General features: G+C 35.8%; 1 protein-coding gene across 6 annotated transcripts in view; it reads left to right on the top strand.

Annotated features, from left to right (window-relative positions):
* ATG5 (autophagy related 5) overlaps positions 1 to 15,529 on the top strand; it is a 122,778-nt gene that overhangs the window by 6,216 nt on the left and 101,033 nt on the right. For 5 of the 6 annotated variants that reach the window (XR_008557226.1, XM_008155160.3, XM_054722050.1 and 2 more), the window contains 2 exons: positions 1,437 to 1,602; positions 6,560 to 6,687. Coding sequence is in view for 5 of the 6 variants with exons in the window: in XM_008155160.3 (XP_008153382.1) it covers positions 1,495 to 1,602; positions 6,560 to 6,687 (236 nt within the window). In the remaining variant the exon portion in view is untranslated. Of the gene's footprint in view, positions 1 to 1,436; positions 1,603 to 6,559; positions 6,688 to 15,529 lie in introns of those variants that run through there. The other variant, XM_008155212.3, reaches the window with a different exon arrangement.

Here is a 15,529-nt window from a genome sequence, read left to right as displayed (position 1 = left end):
GGGGATGTGCCCGCAACCAAGGTACATGCCCTTGACCAGAATCGAACCCGGGACCTTTGAGTCCGCAGGCCAACGCTCTATCCACTGAGCCAAACCGGTTTCGGCTTTTTTTTTCTCTTTTTAAAAAAAATTTTTATTTCAAGAAAAACGATCTTAAATATAATAATGTTACATGCAATAAACGTTAATATCTCAAGAAAAATGATTTTAAATATGATAATGTTACATGCAATAAATACCAATTATTCAAGAAAAATGATCTTACATATAATATTACATGCAATAAACATTAATATTTCAAGAATAAAAGGATTTTAAGTATAATAATATTACCAAAACTGTATTAACATAGTATGATATCACAAAAGTGGTAGGAAATATTAAAAATCTGCAAATAACAGGATTACTTCTATTATATTCTAGAATATTTTTCTTCCTTTTGGCTCTATTTTTGTTCATCACTTTATGTTGTTCATTATATTCCACAAATGAGTGAGGTCATATGATATATATCTTTCTCTGACTTGATTATTTTGCTTAGCATGATTCTATTAAAGTCTATTTTGTTGGATATGAGTATTGTTACTCCAGCTTTTTTTTTTTTCTATCCCATTTGCATGGAAATTTTTTTCCATCCTTTCACTTTCATCCTGTGTGTGTCTTTTGTTTTGAGGTGGGTCATGTTTTTGTATCCATTCAGCTACCCTACACCTTTTGATTGGAATATTTAATCCATTTACATTTAGGGTTATTATTGAGAGGTACTTATTTATAGCCATTTTAATTCTGTATGGCTAGGTTTCTCTGTTTCTTCTTCTCAGCAATCTCTTACAGCAATCCATTTGGCATTTCTTGTAATGCTGGCTTGGTGGTGATGCAGGAGGCAGCTGATCAGTGATTCTCTCTCATCATTGATGTTTCTATCTCTGTCTCCCTCCCTCTTCCTCTCTGAAATCAATAAAAATATGTATTTAAAAATATATATATAGGGCAGGGATAATCCCCAGTGTGGGGTATGCAGGAGGCAGCTGATCAGTGATTCCCTCTCATCATTGATGTTTCTATCTCTATCTACCTCCCTCTTCCTCTCTGAAATCAATAAAAATATGTATTTAAAAAGATATATATAGGGCAGGGATAATTGGGATATGTTGGTGTTGCACTCTGGGAACCTTAGGACATCAGTGAAGAGTTCACTTTAGATAGGCTTGAAAATGATGTATCTATAGTTTCACTGTGGCTGTGGCTCATTAGTTAGCCTACATTGTAATTTTGAATTGGTTACATCTATGATCCCTTTAAATAAGAAATAGCTCTGCATTTAGAATTTGTTGCACTGATTTGGGCATTTATTTTTTCCTAAAATCTTTCTTTGTTTCAGAGCAAGTCATTCATCCTTACAAGGATCTGATTAATGCTCCTCATTTTATTTTCAGTTTAGCTTTGGTTGAAAAAAGAATTTAGCCTATATGTACTGCTTTAACCACTGGAAGAATGACAGATGACAAAGATGTGCTTCGAGATGTGTGGTTTGGTCGAATTCCAACTTGCTTCACCCTGTATCAGGATGAAATAACTGAACGGGAAGCAGAACCATATTATGTAAGTATGTTGATGGTGGCAAATGGGATATCTAACTTTGTTCATTTTTATAAACAAAACTCTAAAAACCTGGAGGCTATTGTTCAACATTTTTTATACAATTAGTACTTGCTTATTATGGAAAATTAGAAAACACAGATCAGCAAAACAAATGAAATTAAAATTGCCTCTATTTTTACCACCCAGGGGGGAAAAACACGGTTGACATGTTGTTATGGGACCTTCTTGACTTTGTTTTTCTTATGCACATATGCATATATTGATGATGGAATCAGAAGTTATGTGCTGTTTTTCTTTTAACAGGAAGCTGTTTTAAAAATAATACATTCAGATTTGATTTTTTCGTCTTGAGGTGGTTCCAAGCAACTATTTGACAAATTCTTTATCATAGCTCAGTGAACATATGAACATATGTATATGCTTTTTCACATGTCAATGAGCTACTCTATATTATATAAAATACTAGTGGCCCGGTGCATGAAATTTGTGCACAGGGGTGTGTGTGCGGGGGGGTGTCCCTCAGCCCAGCCTGCACCCTCTCCAATCTGGGACCCCTCGAAGGATGTCCAGTTTACAGGGATTGGGCCTCAACCGGCAGTCGGACTTCATCTCGCAATCTGGGACTGCTGGCTCCTAACCGCTCACCTGCCTGCCTAATTGCCTCTAACCACTATGCCTTCCAGCCTGCTTGCCCCCAACTGCCCCCTGTGCCAGCGTGCTCACCCCCAACTGCCCCCCCCCACCAGCCTGCTCACCCCCAACTGCCCCCCCTCCCACTGGCCTACTCACTCCAAACTGCCCTCCCCCATTCTGATCACCTCCAACTGACCCCCACTGACGTCCTGTTCGCCCCCAACTGGTCTGCTTACCCCCAACGGCCCTGTCCCCCACCAGCCTGATCACCCACAACTGCCCTCCCCTCTTGGCCTCTAACCACCTCTACCTTGGCCCCGCCACCATGGCTTTGTCCAGAAGAACGCCTGGAAGGTCTCCTGGAAAGTCTCCCAGTCTAATTAGCATATTACCCTTTTATTAGTATAGATATTATTTAGTAACATAAATTGCTGTAAGTAGACTTGTGGTTTGAGTTATTATCTGTTCTAAAAAAGATATCAAATATATTCTGAATTTAGCCGGTTGTGTTTTTTTTTCCTGAGTGCACGTATAATCCAAACCTAAGCATCTGTCAAAAATAATAGTGTCCTGCCTATTTACTGAATAGCACCTAATAGGCATAGACATTCTCGGTTGTCATTATTTGAGTTTTTTTCTTTTTGTGTCTCATGTATACGTAATATTTACCCAGGAGGTTCTGGAAAAGTGGAAAATGTCTATATGATTCTGGACTATTCCTTGTTTCACCTTCATAAAGCTTGCCCTTTGCATTTTCACTTGTCTGTTTGGGAGGCAGCACTGCTCCTACGCCTGCTTGAGCGATGGGAAGTCAGACTGCTGGAAATCTCAACAATTTTCTTTTCTGTCTTTAGAAAAACTTATGTAATTAAAAACAAAATATGGCCATAGTTTATTTTTAGAAGAATTTTATTTGTTAGATATATTTTTCCTCTAATTCTTCTATATGGGTTAGGATAGCATTTTTGTTTTAATTCCAAACTAGATTTATCTATTTTAATTAAAATTTTTAACCTTGAATAGCTTTCTAATAGTGCCTAAACAAAGGAAAATATGTGTCTAGTTGGTCAAAGTGGCAAAAACGGAAAAATATATTATTTACGTCTGTTTACTTTTGAATCAGAATATGATGTTTGAACCTGGCTGGTGTGGCTCTGTGGTTGAGCATCGACCTATACATCAGGAGGTTGCCAGTTGGATTTCCAGTCAGGGCACATGCCTGGATTGTGGGCTCCCCAGTAGGTGGTGTGCAGGAAGGGACATGGGACATATTTTATGATCCATTTACTTTTTAAGATATGCTTTTATTGATTTGTGAGAGAGCGGGGGAGAGAGAGAGAAACATCAGTGAGAGAGAAACATCAGTGGGCTGCCTCCTGCATGCCCCCTACTGGGGATCGAGCCCACAACCAGGGCATGTGCCCTGCCTTGGAATCAAACCAGTGACCTCTTGGTGCGTGGGGTGACAGTGAACCAATTGAGCCACATGGCCAGGGCTTATGATCTATTTCTGTGAGGTACCTAGAATAGTCTAAATCAAAACACAGAAACTAGAAAAGTGATTACCTAGGGCCAGGGGGGAGAGAAAAATGGGGAAATTATTGTTTAATAGGTACAGAATTTGAGTTTGAGATGATGAAACATTCTGGAGAATGGATAGTGTTCATGCACAACAGTGTGAATGTATTTGATGCCGCTGAACTATACACTTAAAAATGGATAATAGGGAAAATTTTATGCTAGGTATATTTTACCAGTATTTAAAAAAATTAAAGTAAACCAGTGAGATGAACCTATGAAAAAAGAGTGGTACAATCTGGATGTACAAGGCAGGATGATGTCTTTTTGCCGTTATTTTCTTTTCATTTTTACCTATTTATTTACTAGATACTTATTTAAAATTTACTGGATAAATTGTATCTAATATAGTCATTCTTAAGTCTTAGAGTTATTTTTTAGAGTTACTGTAGATATTTATATGTTATAGATTATTACTACCATAGGCCAATTTGGAACAGAAGATTCTAAGTACACTTCCCTGTAGATTCCATCTTAAGGAGAGGCATTCTTTATTAATTAATGTTTTTGGCCTTTTGTCCCACTTTAACCTTTGACATCTCTGATTCGCGCAGCAAATATTTATTTTGTGCCTACTATAATGTTGTGGGCATTGGGACTGTAGCAGTGAACAAAACACAAATATTCCTGTCTTAATGGAGCTTACATTCTAATGTTCTTCATTTCCTTATTGTAAAGAAGATTTTGTTTCATGAAAATCATTTGAGAATTTTTCAACAACTTTGATTAAACCGTGGGCATGTAGTACCATACTCCCTAAAATCAGGAGCTGATGTCCATACTCATTAGTCCTAATATGTCTTTCTTCTTACAATCTCCATAGGTTAATATAATTCTCTACAGAACAGATTATTATTATTATTAAATGTCCAACAGACATTTTAAGTTAAAGTTTAGAGTTACAGAGCTTATTCGACTGATAGATTATATGTATTTATTTATTTTTAAATGGCTAAGTTACCATGCTGTTTTAACTTCTTAGAGACTGTCCATGTTACACCTATATTTGATGCTGTTATTTCTGACTCTAATGAATCTTTTCTTTGCCATTTATGTAATAGAATATGATTTTGGAAAGTTATTTAAACTATATAAAATAGAAGTGGTACTATTTCCTGTAAACAACGAGTGCTTTTCCTTATACTGGTGTTAGTTCCCTTTTTCTTTTCTTTCCTATCACATTCTAGTTGTTTCTTTATAAAAGAGGACCTTATGTTCTTTTGAATCCACAATAATACCCAACAGCTTGTTCATAGTATTAGTACCATCTATTCCATACTGGAGCATGCCTCCCACACCCTCATTCTCTGTAGTCCCTAGGATCACTGTCATGTTCTCTTACCTACTTAGAGCCTGTTATCTTGAGCTTCAGTGATTAAATATCACTTCCTTTAACCAGAATATTTCCCTTTGTATATATACTCACAGCCCAGTAGTTCTACTTGATTTACTGATCAGAAGACATAACCTTAAATAAGCAGTATGAAAAAAGATGCAGTTAGACACACAAAAGCAGCTGAAAAAGTGTATTAAAACAATTTTATCAGCAAAAGAAAACAGAAGCTTAGGAAAGCAAGAAATGGCTAGAGGGACTATACTGCAAAGGAGGAAAAGACATGAATTCTCACCATTGTTCTTTCATTTATCTTATGTTTTCTTACTGAGTACCTCTCCTGGGGGAGGGGGTAGAGGAAAACAGTGATGGCTTTCGAACTAATCCAGTTGAGGCTTCACATAGCCCAATATTCCCTCCCAAACTCTTCTCTCCAAAGTTCAAGGCCCAACCTACATAAGGATAGGATTGAGGGAGTTGACAGTGGTAGGATCACCAGTCAACCAGCATTATACTTAAGCTTGTACTTTATTGCACTTTAAAGATTTACATGTGTAGCTCAAAAGTCAGTCATTTAACCATCTCTCTTTGATTTCTTCATTAATCATCAAAATCTGTTCTGCCTGATCTTCAGACCTTCCCCACTTTTCCATTTCTTGATCCCCATCATCTCCTCTTGTAATATTTCCTTAACAGATAGCCTGTCTATAGTCTCCTTTTAGTCTTTTATGTACAAGTGCTAGAATGTTCCTCAAATACTGTTTCTCATCATGCCATTCTTTTATTCATGGTATCGTAGTGGCCCCTGTTGTTCATCAAATGAAAATTTCTAGTTGACTTTTAAAGATCTGTTGCTGCCATGAATATTTTTTGTAAGTAGTTATAAAAATACTCATTTTTTAAACTTCTACTTTAGCCTCATATAGAGGACAGATTATGTCTTTGTCTTGGTATTCACCATTGCAACTAATCTAATACACAGTAGATTTTCAAAACATGAGAGAGCAGTTGAGAAGTCCTGATTGATCAGTCAAGGTATTCAGTAGGACTGAGTTGATTATGCTCTCAGAACAGTTTAATTATTTTTATAGTTAAAGTTGATTCATATTTTTAAGTTAAAGTTGCTTGAAGTACTAAGTATCCTAAATAGTATGGCATTTGGTTACATTGTTCTTTTATTTGGAGGAAATTATAGAAAAATATACTTAGATTTGTGTTGCTTATTCTAGGCATTTATGCTATAAGCTGTACTTTAAGTAATGATCTCATAAGAAATTTTTAAACATCTTAACTTTTAGCCTTTGATTTGTGTGGAATATTAAAAATAATGCAGAGAACATGGTTGTTTTTCCTTAAAATTCAAAAACTTATTTTAATAGTAAATAAATATGGTTTTACAAATTTTCATTTCAGTTACTTTTGCCAAGAGTAAGTTATTTGACGTTGGTAACTGACAAAGTGAAAAAGCACTTTCAGAAGGTTATGAGACAAGAAGACATTAGTGAGATATGGTTTGAACATGAAGGCACGCCACTGAAATGGTGAGTGAATTTTTCTGCATTATTAAGCATTGAGTATATGCTAACCTTAAGAAGGTATAGTGCCCTGAAGCAATTTTTAAAAACTTCTGTAAAGAAAGAAATCACTGGCCTAGCTCATATAACACAGTACATTTTAAACTATTATTAGACTATTTTATGGAAAATATTTCTGCCTCCCATTTGGATTCATGGGAGATGGATAGATTTGTACATTTTTAATAGATTTTTATATGGTATAATAATATATTTGTTTATGGGTTGTTGTTGTTTTTCAAATATATTTAAAACCCCTTAATAAATAAGTCACTCTGTGACACTATTCAATTTTGTTTCTATCTTTACAGATCTTTATATATAAGCATGATTATCTCCAATGGCATCTTTCAAACCGATGGCCACATTTAGTTGATCACTATGCCATAGGCACATTTTATCTAGCCTTGGTTTAGTGTTTAAAGTATATTTATTTCCTTTTTATGTGAAAAATAACTTTGGTATTATGTTATTTTTTAAGAATTATATTGAAAATAATCCTGAATCTGTGTTTATCCATATACAGATGATGTATTTTATACTTCCTCTATTATTGGGAGTTTTGTTTGTTGTGCTTCCAAACATATTTAATGAAACTGGAGAAATTGCAGAGAGAAGAATATGAAAAAGTGGTTATAAGTGTTGAAATGCTGCCAAGTGGATACAAACTGAATCAAAATATAAATGAAATATGAAGAGTAGAAACAGTTTAAAAATGGACTTATTCTCTGAATATGAGACTACTAAAATGAGTTTTAAAAGTGACTTAAGTAAAAGGAAGCTGGTAGGTGTTTAGTAAGTGTGGCTGAATTTAAGGATTGTTTAGAAATAAGGAGTGAACTTTTGGAATTCACCTTGTGCTCATGAGTAAATTTTTTGTAATAGTGTAGACATATATAGGATGATATTTCATATTACTCGTCACATCTCTACCATTTTGAGGTGGTTCTGGGACAGGATGACAAAGTTCCTTAAAATTTTTTTTAATCAAAACAATAATGACCTTGCCCTGGCTGGTGTGGCTCAATTGGTTGGAGCAGGCGTCCTCAAACTACCGCCCGCGGGCCACGTGCGGGTGTGTTTGCCGTTTTGTTTTTTACTTCAAAATAAGATATGTGCAGTGTGCATAGGAATTTGTTCATAGTTTTTTTTAAACTCTAGTCCGGCCCTCCAATGGTCTGAGGGACAGTGAACTGGCCCCCTGTTTAAAAAGTTTGAGGACCCCTGTGTTGGAGCATTGTTCTCTGCACTGAAGGGCCATGGGTTTGATTCCCAGTCAGGGCACATACCTGGGTTGCAGGTTCGGGGCACGTATGGGAGGCAACTGATTGATGTTTCTCTCTCACATTGGTGTCTGTCTCTCTCTCTCTCTCTCCCCCTCTCTCCCTCCCTCCCTCCCCCCTCCCCCCTTCCTTCCCCCTTCTCCCTCCCTCCCTCCCTCCCTCCCTCCCTCCCTCCCTCCCTCCCTCCCTCCCTCCCTCCCTCCCTCTGTCTCGCTCTCCCTCTCTCTCTCCCTCCTTTCTTCCTTTCTCTCTAAAATCAGAGGAAACATATCCTCGGGTGAGGATTAAAAAAACCCCCCACACAAAACCAATACTACTGAGCTTTATGATCATATATCAGATTCATGACTTGAATAGTTCTAGACCTCAGGCAAGATAGATAATTAGTGTTTTTTTTCTGGGTCTTTTTATTTCTCAGAAGAATTGGAGGTTTTGGAATGGGAAGGTGGCTTAAAAGAAGTATAAGAGCAAGGATCAGGAGAGTAGTGGGAAAGGAGAGAGGGGGAAAGATTGTAGGTGAGTAACAATAAGACATAGCTATGTTCTTGACAGATCTATCTGTATTCTAATTGGATATTGTAATTGCATTGTTTATGTGTATTTGTTATAGATTATTGTAAGAATCTGTGTGATTGACACCCGGCTTTGCTATTTTAACCATTGTAGAGCAGTATTTCTCAACAAGGGCCCTATTGACACTTTGACCTGGATAATTCTTTGTTGGGGGAGGGCTACCCTGTACATTGTAGGATTTTTAGCAGCAGCCCTTGCCTCTACCTACTAGCACCAATAAACATTCCCTCTAGTCATGATAATAGTGCTTTTCGTGGGGTGTAAAACCACCCCCCAATTGAGAAATCCTAGAAAAGATGGGAAACCTCAATTTAGCTTTTATAGTAAATGATTGTTAAGTTATCATCCGTAAGATGTTGTTTTAATCTGTCCTGTGTGGAGGCTATTTTTGTATTTGATATCATTTGTATTCTATTGATTTATATTCTACATATGCTATCAATAAATAATATTTGGGCCCATATATCACTGTTAATACAGAGTAATATTTTTGGCATAAATATATCATGTTCCTACTTTGTCAGTATTTATCCCTTTGAATGTCTTTTATTAAACAGTGAAATTATTTCCCCTTTTAGAGAGCTTATATGAAAGTAATCGTGTTCATGAATCTTTGTTCATTTTAGTTTTTGGGGTGTTAACTTTTTATGTATGCTACCACTTGCATAGTTATGTCTTGCTTGCTGTAAGCTCATTGTATTTAATGGCTTTAGGTACACTTTCCTTTAGTATGGTTAGGTACTCCATATAAAGAATGAATAACTTTCAGAGGCATGAGTATAATCTAGGACTTCTGGGCTAAGTCTTGATCCTTTCTCTCATTGTTCCCAACAATAGCAGTTTTTTCCTGTGTTAAAAGAATTATCTTCCTGGAAATAGGCTATCAGTAAATACCTGGCATTTAATTAAGCAGTAAGCCTCATAGGATAGGGTAATCATTGCAGCAGCTACTACTGAAGCTTTCTAGGACTTGGGCTTTTGAGACCATACAAGTATCTTAAGAATAGAGGAACATTTATTTGAGTAGGATGATAGCATCTTTCTTATACTTGACGAGAGGCCCAATGCACGAAATGGTGCATGGGTAGGGTCCCTAGGCCTAGCTGGCGATCGAGGCCGATCTGTGGGGTAACTGGCGGGGCGACGGGTGGAGGAGGGGCACTGGTACCCACCTTGGCTGGCCTGGCGCTGGCCCCCCCTTCCCCTGCTACCACTGTTGGTCGCCTCCCTCTGCATGGTGACTGGCAGGATGATTGGGTGGCCCCCCCTGGCACCCACCTTGGCTGGCCTGGGGCCTGCCGGCCAGGGGCAGCTCCTGCATTGAGCGTCTGCCCCCTGGTGGTCAGTGCACATCATAGCTACCGGTCGTTCCACTAGTTGTTCTGCTGTTCGGTCTATTTGCATATTAGGCTTTTATTTCTAGGATTCTTTGGAGTTTTAAATAAATTCAAGTGAGAAAGTAAATTAAACACCAGTTTAGACAACTTATTTTAAAAAAAGAAAGCATGAATTGCTATTCCTTTTCTCTTTACAAGTCCTTTTCCCATTTGTACTTATTGTTTTTATAATTGTTTAAATATCTGCATGATATGCTTAAGCTGGGGCTTTGTACCTTAAGCAGTAGCATGTGAGATATGCTAAGTCAATGTTTGTTTAAGGAATGGATGAATCTAAATTAGTGTCTTTTATTGAGAAAACTGAGAAAGCTAAAATAAATAAAATAACTTGTGCAAATAAGCAAGTAGGACCAGACTTTGAGACTCTTAGTTCAGGGCTCTTTCCACGACACCTGCTGATATTCTATTTGTCAGTTGTTTTCTCCAATTCTATATATTTTTTCTAATTGCTTATGTTAATTTGTCCAGATTAGAATAGCAGAATATTTAAGAGCAGTGTCATACACTTAATGAGTACTTAATATGTTGTTGATTTGTAGAGAGATTCCAAGGAGGTTTTATCTGATTGATGCTTTAGCCTCTACAGTTTTTTGTCTGTTTAACTTTTTAAAATCACTTGGGAAGAGGAAAGGGCTGATCTAACTCAAATGTAAGGATATTAGTGGGTTTCTTTTTAAGAGTGATTTGAGTTGATTAGTCAGCAGAGGGTGCTCTAACATTGCATTTTAAGGAGTGAAGTTTCTTGTACCATACATAACTCAAGTGTTCAAAATTTGTTTGTTACTTTTATATTACTTATTTTAAGAGAATAGTTCTTCTGAAGAATACTTCATAGTATACCCTAATACTGGTTTAGATTTTAGGTCTTCTGATACAAAACTTAGAAAAGCTTCTCTTTTTGTCAACTATAAAACAAGTCTCTCTAATGGGATATTATTTTGTGTAAATTGACTTATTTTCAGGACTTGTTGAAAGTAAGAAATTGAAACATTTGAATTAAATAAAGAAGCAAATACTAATGTTTATTTTAAGCATAGATGTAGTAGAATGACCCAGAATTTAATAGTGTACCTATGTGATTTCAAAAGTAAATTTTAACAAAACAACTTTAACATCTTAATCATAAATATTATGAAGGCACTTCTCCATTCTAATCATTTTTCTAAGATTGTAAATTTTTAGAATTTTATAAATTATTCTGTAAACTAGATATTTGAAATGTGGATTACTTATAGCATTTTATACATGCAATCGTCCATTGGTTATTTTTGTACTTTTTTGTACATAAGAACAGGCTTAGAAAGTTGTAAAACACAGTGCTAGTCTACAGTTGTTTGTGCCATGGATAAAGGCAAAATTGATTGCAATCATTAAATTGAGTTACACTTTTTTTTTTTTTATTCAATGAAAGCAGCAAGCTTATGAACAGGCTGCATTTATTCAGTGAAATGGAGTGGGACAATAGTTTTCTAGTATATGGGGAAGATTCCTGTCAGTGCTGATTTTAGACTACTGGCTTGCTGTCTGACTGCAGATGTTTAGACTAGAATGAGCACCCTTGGCTGGCTTCAGAGCATAACCATTATTGCTATGCTGTGAGCTAGTTGTGTATATGTATGTTAGCACTAATGAAAGGGTAAAGAAGAAACAACCTTATGCAAAGAAAAATGAAAATATTAATTTATTTTGAAAATTGAATTTAGAAAAAACAAGAGCAGTTTAAGGAAGAGAAAGAAAATGAATAAAATTTGAAAATAGTTGTAACACTAAATATTCTGGTGCAACCATTTTTTTAGGGCAATAGCGATTGAACCTTTAGCTAGTTGGATCCTCTTCTGATATATATCCCAGGTTCAAATCCTCACCACTTCCTTTGCTATTTAATTTAGGTTAGATTGGCAGTAGTAACAATGGTTACATTATGATTTACTTATAGTTACAGCGTATGTGGTTTCTATTTTGTGGGTTAGGAACCTCTTGACAAAACTAACTAGAATTTCTGTTCAGAGGAGTTATGCAAGTTTGTACTTTTGAAGTCCCTGATGTAAATCAGATTATAGTGTAAGAGAAATTTAGTACCTTTAATGTTTGCTAATTCTGTTTTCTTTTAGAGATTTTCTTGCATATTAATAGGTTCATTAAAAAGAAATAATCTTAGAATCAATTAAGATAGTGTATTTTTTTGGAGTTAGTATTCTTGCATCAGAATCATTCTGACATAAACATCTGCTTTGAGCCACATATGAACCATATACTTTTACAATAGAAATAAGTAGTTATGGCCTACTGGTTTGGCTCAGTAGATAGAGCGTCAGCCTGCAGACTGAAGGGTCCCAGGTTCGATTCTGGTCAGGGGCACATGCCCAGATTGGGGGCTCAATCCCCAGTGGGGGAGTGAGGGGATACAGGAGGCAGCCGATCAATGATTCTCTCTCATCATTGATGTTTCTACCTCTCTCTCCCCCTCCCTTCCTCTCTGAAATCAATAAAAAAAATATTAAAAAAGAGAAATAGTTATTTTATTAAGTTTTTATATTTTTGGAATTCTTGTTTATATTAATACTTCATCTGAAGTATTAGAAACTAATATTTAAATTGCCATCATAATTCTTGGTATATCAGAAAGAAGAGTCAGCATCATTTACCACTTGACTTCACTGAATTTTAAAATATATATATATTTAATCACTTTGTAAATAATTTAGAGAAGTAAGGATAAAGGAATAGTGTAAACAACTTTATCAGAAATTTTAGAAAGTACTTAAATACAGCAAATTTACATTTTCACCCCATATTTTCCTGGTTTTTAATTTTTATATACCTGAAATGGTCAACATCCTCAGACTGCAAGAACTGCTCATCAGTTGCCATACATTCAAATGACCTTTCTGTTGAATGACTTAAGTGAATAAGAATGCCATATAATATCCTTAGAAATATATTGTTTATTTATTAGTTCTTGAGTTCTATAAAATTCATTTACTATTGGGTGTGGAACATCCAGCCTGAGGGCCATGTAAGGCCCATGAAATTATTTGCTCTGGCTCTGTCGAGGCATTAGGGGTGAGTTAATTAAATGTTTAACCAAATATAGCAGGCTAATTTTTTAAGTTGATAACTTTGTATGGCCCTCGAATGATGTTAGAGATATCCAAATGGCCCTTTTCAGAAAAAAATTCCCTACCCCTCACTAGTATATCATCTAAAGACTCATAGTCTGAGATTTCACTTTAAATGATCAGTTTTACCATTGTCATTAAAGTCTAAGGTACTGCTATTGGTCTCTGCAAAAATCTGATTTATCTAACAAGTGTGTAGCATCTTCCTCTTAATTTTCTTCTCTCCTATTATGGATGGAAAATAATGACATTTTAAATTTTCAGCTGTATTAGTGATGGCTAAAGTAGACTCCAAAGGTAGAGTCTGATCCTTTTTTTAAACTTCATTGAACTATGATGTAATATTTTAGATGACACATTACGAAAATGAAAAAAGGATACTTTATTGTATCATCCTTCTAGGCATGCCATTATTGTTCCAAATTCTTACTATTTTAGTCATTTTTAGCATTAGTTGGGAATAATTGCTAAGTGTAATGATGAAATAATTCCAAGAATGATGAAATAGCAAAATGTTTCAAGATAGAGGAAAGACAAGATCACCAAGATCCCATAAAACATCATAGATTTATAAAAGGATCCAGTAGATCCTTGTGGAAATTAGTAGATAAAGTTTTCATCTTTTTTTTTTTAATGAGTTTTCTGTGTGGTTTTTGTAAGACCTTTAAGAAAAATAAAAGTTATGAAGTGTCAAACCTAAAATAAAGGTGCTCAGAAAAGATATTCAGAACCTAAAATTGGGTCTATTGGTTCTTTTTTCTTTTCCTAATTTTTTAAAAATATATATTTTTATTGATTTCAGAGAGGGAGAGAGAAATATCACTGATGAGAGGGAATCATTGATCAGAAGCCTCCTGCACGCCCCCTACTGGGGATCGAGCTCGCAACCTGGGCATGTGCACTGTCCAGGAATCCACCTTGACCTCCTAGTTCATAACCTCCTGAATCAACCACTGAGCATACCAGCTGGGCAATGGAATCTTTGTGGTAAACTGAGGGTTACCTATTTTGTGGCTCTTTGATTTATGCATTCATAAATAGCTACTTTGTTCAAGATTCTGTGCGCTTACAGCCATGTTTATTTTAATATTGAGGGTAAACAATAATTGATTATGAGTCTTTTCATGTTTAATTTGTATTCTGACCCAAATAATTATTATTTATTTAAAAAATATATTTGATTTTATATGACATTATTGATTGCTTTTAAAGTAATATTTGACTTAACTTGAGAATTTGCATACAGTTTCATTGTGAATAGCAGAGAATGTACACAATACTGCACTGCTAGCTATTTTATGGGACCACTGGTGAATCTATCCAATGGGTCAACTACTTAATTTGTTAAAGAGATTCTATAATTATATGTGCAGTACTACATAGAATTTGGAAAGCAATAGTCCCTGTTAGCTTAAATATTCACATTCATTCTTAACTTATTTGTACATATCTAAGATACCTAAGAGGAACATTATTAAAAAAAAAAGAAAAGAAAGACTGAAGACTAAAAAAGGTCAGTTGTACCAGGTGTACCGGTTAATAATGTGGATTTGTAATCAAAGAAAACACGATAATTTCAAGAGAAACATCAAAAGTGCTTTATTCAAAGTAATGTCCATCGCTAGCTACACATTTCCCCCATCTTTCAGCTAATTTGTGCATACCGTCCCAATAGAACTTTTCTTGTTTTGAGGCAAACCATTCAGAGACCCAATTTTCCACTTCTTAATATGTTTTGAAGTGCTGCTCAGAAAGTTCGTGTGCCACTGATTGGAACAAGTGGTAATCTAAAGGAGCAAGGTCTGGTGAATGTGGCGGGTAGGTTACTACTTCCCAGGCAAGATCTTTTAACGTGTCTTTAACTAGTTTTGAAGTGTGTGATGGTGCATCATCATGAAGCAAAATTACTTTGCCGTGTCTTCTGGCACATTCTGGTTGTTTCACGATCAAAGCGTGGTTCAAATTGATTATTTGTTGTCGGTAGTGATCAGTATTAATGGTTTCACCTGGTTTTAGAAGCTCATAATACAGCACACCTTCCTGATCCCACCAAACGCAGAGCATTGTCTTCTTTCCAAAGTGATTTGGCCTTGCAGTCGATGTTGATGGTTGACCTGGATCAACCCATGATTTTGTGCGTTTGGGATTCTCAAAATAAATCCACTTTTCATCGCCAGTTACAATTCGATGCAAAAAAGACTTTCTTTTGTGCCGTTGAAGCAACATTTTACTGGTGACTTTTCGGTTTTCCATTTGTCTTTCTTTCAGTTGATGTGGCACCCATTTTCCTTCCTTTAAAATCTTTCCCATTGCTTGTAAATGATCGGAAATTGTTTGCTGAGCAACGTTTAATCTTTCTGCAAGTTGTTTTTGAGTTTGACACGCATCTTCATCCAATAATGCTTGTAATTGTTGGTCTTCAAACTTTTTCGGTTGA

Source organism: Eptesicus fuscus, chromosome 10 (genome assembly GCF_027574615.1).
Source record: "Eptesicus fuscus isolate TK198812 chromosome 10, DD_ASM_mEF_20220401, whole genome shotgun sequence".
Classification (NCBI taxonomy): domain Eukaryota; kingdom Metazoa; phylum Chordata; class Mammalia; order Chiroptera; family Vespertilionidae; genus Eptesicus; species Eptesicus fuscus.
Note: the sequence above shows the minus strand (reverse complement) of the source record. Positions and strands in the feature narration are given on the sequence as shown.